Source organism: Sphaeroforma arctica, assembly GCF_001186125.1.
Source record: "Sphaeroforma arctica JP610 unplaced genomic scaffold supercont1.649, whole genome shotgun sequence".
NCBI classification, from domain to species: Eukaryota; class Ichthyosporea; order Ichthyophonida; genus Sphaeroforma; species Sphaeroforma arctica.
The window spans coordinates 4,388-10,071 of record NW_014039909.1 but is presented as its reverse complement, the minus strand read 5'-3'; the positions used below and the strand labels follow the sequence as shown (position 1 = coordinate 10,071).

At 41.7% G+C, this 5,684-nt stretch overlaps 1 protein-coding gene across 1 annotated transcript; it reads right to left on the bottom strand.

Moving 5' to 3' along the window:
• Positions 1-4,854: 4,854 nt before the first annotated feature.
• SARC_07828 (hypothetical protein) lies at positions 4,855-5,041 on the bottom strand (the record flags this gene model as incomplete). The annotated part of the gene is made up of 1 exon (XM_014298214.1): positions 4,855-5,041. A coding segment is annotated over one exon (187 nt), but the record flags the coding sequence as incomplete, so codon positions are not given.
• Between the last annotated feature and the right edge of the window lie 643 nt (positions 5,042-5,684).

Here is a 5,684-nt window from a genome sequence, read left to right as displayed (position 1 = left end):
AAATAGAGTTGGGAGTATGGATAATTGCTTCATCCAAATCATGCGGGTGTTTCGTGCGGTATAGGTGCGTAAAGCTCTCACTTGCTATAGCCTTGCAAACGTTTAAGGATGTACAACTTGTGTGGACCATATTAAAGTACTGTTCGCATATTAAAAAACTGCTCTCGTGTGGTCCTAATCAAAAGTACGGTTAAGGGGGTAATGTGTGACGTTCAATGCGACATGTGCGTCGTTATACATATGCTACTTCATGTTTAATATGGAAGTGAAATGAATAGACTCGATTATGTCTTTATGTTCAATCTTGTTGTTTATGTATCATATATTGATGAGACTTCTTTTAAATATGGTTAAATCTGTAGGTATTTCGAGAATACAATTCAAGAGACATTTTGAGTAGGCCATACTATAGAACTATTATTCGAAAATAATGGATCACACCTTGAGACCAACACCGCCTTTTTGGACATGACATGATTCAAGATAACCGAGAAATCGCATAGGTAGAGTAGATTTAGGCGGTTCCAACTGAATGTTTGTTTCAGGCGAATAAAATCCAAAAAAAAGGGGGGGGGGGCTCTTTCCGCTTTTCTCTTATTTTATAGTTGGGACTAGACTTGACAACTTTGTTCCCATATTCAGGTAAAATAAGTAACGCGCCAAAACAGGCTCCCCCTCTTCAAGGTTATAACGACGGCACTGCTTTAAACAGTGAATTTTGAACTATTCAAATGCACCCGTATGTCCACTGAGTCTGTTTCCGGGGTGGGAAAACCCTAACTCTAAACCCTAAACCCTAAAAATGCGGGGTACGAAGTGAAAAGAGCTCAGCCCAAAAAAAAAAGGGGGGGGGTGGATTCGCCTGCAACAAATCCCCACTTGGAACCGCCTGTTATTAACACTATTACCCGTTGGGTATTCTGTTCAATACGAGAGACACATCTTGAGCAGGCAGGGTGTTTTAAACTCAGAGGTATTCATTTTTATTTAGATCATGCCTCGAGCACTGCTCACATTTTAGAGACCTTGATATGACAAGATATATCTGGTATATCATCTATGTAGAGTAGACTTGCGTATATGTGGAGGTAAGCAGTGTTGTGATGATTGCAATACATCAGCCTGTGTGCCGTTACTATATGCGGATGGCTTCTAGTTGTGTTTCGTGCGCTTGGTCGTATTGACTTGATATGGATTCAAACATGAGGTGAACAAACAGGGGTTATAATAAGTACTGCAAGTAAGGGAGTTCAGGGCAATAACTTAGTAAACAAGCATACCAAAAGCGGCTGCTTACGAGGCAAGTCTTTACATACAAGACTCGCACTCAATTGATACACAAACCTTAGCATGGTTAACGCAAACCTTTGCAACTCGTAGTAATTATTATGTAAAACATGAGTTAATCAGAGCCCACAGGTAGCTTAATTGACACAAAGGATTTCACCTATCACGATTAATTTAATGTCGATGATAAAACAAAAATTTCCGCTCATTGCACCTACCCTTGGCTTGCTTTGTGGACCTCTTGCAACTCGTGGTGAGCTTACTCGCTTATTTGGTACATCTCATGTGACAATATTATATGAAACCGGTCAAACTGTCAGTATCAGTGCCGCCATGTTAAGTGAGTAAGTTACCTCAGGCTCAGAAAAAAATAGTACTTCAAACACGCTGGCAACAAATACAGATATTTGGGGTGAACTCAAAACGCCATAAAAAAAAATATATATATTCTGGACGGGCGTGCTGCTTCCCTTTATGATCGCGCCCTCATTTATGAGGGATGGGTCTCCGCAGTTGTTAGGTTTTAATACCTCTTACTTCCTGCTAGGTTCACGCACCTCCTCAATTCAGTGCTGTTCATATCGTATTCAACACGACTAACTCCACAATACACGCCACTCTAGTAGTGGGTTGCATAAACTGCATAATCGCACCAACAATGTATTTGCCACGCATGTCGACCTCTCAATGCCAAGCTATTTGGATTCTTGCCCTCTCATTTGCCAAAAGCCCCTGAATTTATACAACATTTTCTGGGACTACTGAGTTCTCCAGTCTTGTTTCCGACGGCTCCCTGGATATCGCTACGACACCGATACAGTGTTCAGGTTTTTGATAAATTTTTTTTTGACCGACCTTGAGCTATAGTTTCTGATCGCGGGTATCCCGGTACAGCTGATCAACGCTCTATCTGCACATACATTCCATGGAAGATTTTTCGTCAGTACTTTTGCTGTAGAGACCACTCACAGTATCATCAGTGCTCAGTATAGCCCTATGTGCGGGAGATCGTCCTGACAGTTCTGGACAGCTTCTCCAATGTGGACCTCGCACCAGGAAGTGTATCAGCGACTACAAGTACAACAACATTCTATGTTACGAAATCTGGTGTCCTGGAATGACAGTGATACTCGTCTCATAGTTCCAGCCACTATACTCGCCCGACCCTTTCTACTGCACAGGTACAAAAGGGAGGAACAGACGATACTTCGTCCCATCTGTTTTCCTCACATCTTCACGTCCCTTCTGCAACTCCCTTTTTCATTCGTTCTCCTCACAAGGTTGAGTATAAACAGCTGTCGTTTCTGTTTGACATGAGTCAACGATCCAGACACTCAGCTCGCAGTGTCGCACATATACAAGGTGCTTCTAGTAGTTTAAAATGAAATGCACGTATTGAATATTCAAACGCCAAACATTCTTGAACACCGTGGCGGAAGTAGCCCATATCGCAATCTCACCGTTCCGCTAGAGTACGGTATTTTGATACAATAAAATTACACCACTTGATCGTATTATCAATTGTAAAATTAAATAAAACATTAAAACAACATTAAAATGCCTTTGTCATAGAGTGTGACATGGTTGCCAGAGAATTTGGACAACTTTGGTGGTATATTCCCGCTGATTTATTGCTGAACATAAATTCACAAGCTGCGTTGCACTCTATTGTTATCGTAAGCTGTAGAAGAAAATACACCAGGAAGGAATCACACTTGTGTGGGAAACCTTTAAACCGAATTGAATAAAGTAAGCTAGCCGGGTCTGTGATTCCACAAAAGTAAGCTAGCCGGGTCTGTGATTCCAAAGCTAGCCGGGTCTGTGACTCCAAAGCTAGCCGGGTCTGTGATTCCAAAGCTAGCCGGGTCTGTGATTCCAAAGCTAGCCGGGTCTGTGATTCCAAAGCTAGCCGGGTCTGTGATTCCACAAAAGTAAGCTAGCCGGGTCTGTGATTCCACAAAAGTAAGCTAGCCGGGTCTGTGATTCCACACTGGCGTATTGTCTCCTCTTTCTGTTTTTGAAAGATTCAGCTAGTAAGGTGATCTAGTGAATAACCGGCTAGTTTCTGGAGGTATGTTGAGCGTTCATAGTGTGGTACATTCTAAAGTATACTTTAGAACTAGTCAGCTTTGCTACTGGTATGCTCTAGGGATCACAGCACACAGAAATGCTCTCTTCGGTATGGTTTCTCGCATAATTGGAGTAAGAGAACCACCTGTTCACATAATATTTAGTTGGTATGATTGAGTGGGTGACGCAATGTCGTTTTGGCTACTCTCTACCCGGAGCAATAAAGGACCCACAGTTGTTGCTTCGTATTTTATTTGATAAAATCTGCTGGGCGAGTTTGAACTATTGTTCGCAAATTGGCGTGTGTTTCGCTCGAATCATTCGAGACGCCCTGGTCCAGGGCTACCGAAATAAGTGTACAATTGTACCACTTACTCTGGACCAAGGATCCTACAACGCAGCAGCAAAGAACATACGTCACAACAATATCTGCCCGTTTCTGGTGCAGAGCATTGTTGTTAACGTAGGTAGAGCTTCACTAATATTAGGACCCAGCGGCTATACGTAAAAGGATACATTCGAAACTATAGAAAAATCTACAGTTGTATTGTTGGGTATTCAATTCGGTATAAGTTCGACAACGATACCATCCTCTTACCGAGGCGCTAATGTAAACACCGGTGCCAAATTGCCTCAATCGGCATCAACCCTGCCATCGTGATACAGTGGCGTCAACCTAGTACATGTTACGCGAGAGAATTGCTATGCAGCAATATGATTGGTGTACAGTGATCTACCGAATGCCGTTACAGCGAAAGACATAGCGTTACAACAGCCTGGCAAACCTATATAAAAATATCACAAAATCTAATGCAGGCAACAGCATTTTTCATAGATATGAATATAGTTTTTAAAACGAATGAGCAGTACTATAATGATACCTCAAACCATTTTTACTCTCTCCACCTTCTCCAACTTCCCCGGTATTTACAACATCACACTCGCGCTGGTCTACTTGAAAACACCTAAGCAAAAGTACACACTACCCAAATTACATAGTTTTAAGGTTAAACCGAGGTTCAGGTCGTAGGGTTTATTACCCAAATAAATTTCCGGAGATGAAATCATGCAATATATGATATATTCTTGCACATATTTAGCGTGCACAAGTCTGCAAAAAACAAACAAACCAAAAAATGTCACCGTGCATTCTATATTTTTGTAAATTTCACATGCACAGTTTCCTATGTACATCAAAGTGTTCTACTACGAGTACACACACTCGCGTAAGCACATTCTGAAATCAGTTGCGCGTGTTTAATGTTTGAGCTAAGCGATATCGTGAAAAGTGAAAGGACCGCTTGCCATATGTGTACCAACTGAATGCTTCCCTTCAATTAAGCACCTTTGTACTACCCCTATACGTAGGATTTCCCACATGCTAAAGTATCACTGTTTCACCAAAAGTATCGCTACTTAAGTGGCTGTTTGACTGTGTGTCAGCACTAATAAGGACTAAACTGATACACCGTTGGGCGATAATTAGTCATTAAAATTTTAATTCTTGACGAGCGTATCCAAGAGTAGTTTATCGAATTCGTAATCTTTCAGAAGCATTTGCCGAACCATCACCACGTTCACCATAAGAGACAGCCCCAGCAACAAGAGCAGCAGCAGCACTACAGTGAGAGGCAACTTCTCCCGCTGTAGATATGCTTTTCCTTTTTTCACCTTCCTCGATAACCTGATAATCAATGCGGAATAAAGAATTTAGAAGTGAAACTTTGTGATATATACGGAAGTAGTACTAATGGAACCATGCACAAACCCACTACAACTGGTACTATATAGGCCTTTGACAGCACAGGATAAGGTCAAAACATTATAAGAAATAGCGGACAACACTCATACTGTGTGACGCCTTAAATTCGGACATCACACTCACCACGCCCAGTTCTGGTTCAAAAGCCCCTCAGGAGCTTCGCCGGCGGAGGAATTCTTCTTGCTAGTAGTGCCAGGTGTAGCAAAGCGCATAAGCAGCTCTAGTAACTGCGTCTGTGCCTCTTTGATACTCTGTTGTGGGTGTTAGTGAAGAAGATCGTGTGTGATGTTGCCGATTTCTTAATGGAATATACATCCGACTGATACACCTAATATACTTATTAGATATATACCAGAACTTGCATAGGCTTGGAAGATGCAGACGCACATTTTTCGGGATATAAACTCGATTCTGCCTTTAGATAGGAATGGTGACATGCGCCAGGAAATATACTCAGGCAAATTGCATGTCGACCTAAATTCGTACCAACACGCGTAGGTATTCTTGCTCTACAGTACATACACGATGCCATAGAGATTTTGCATATATGTATATACATATATAA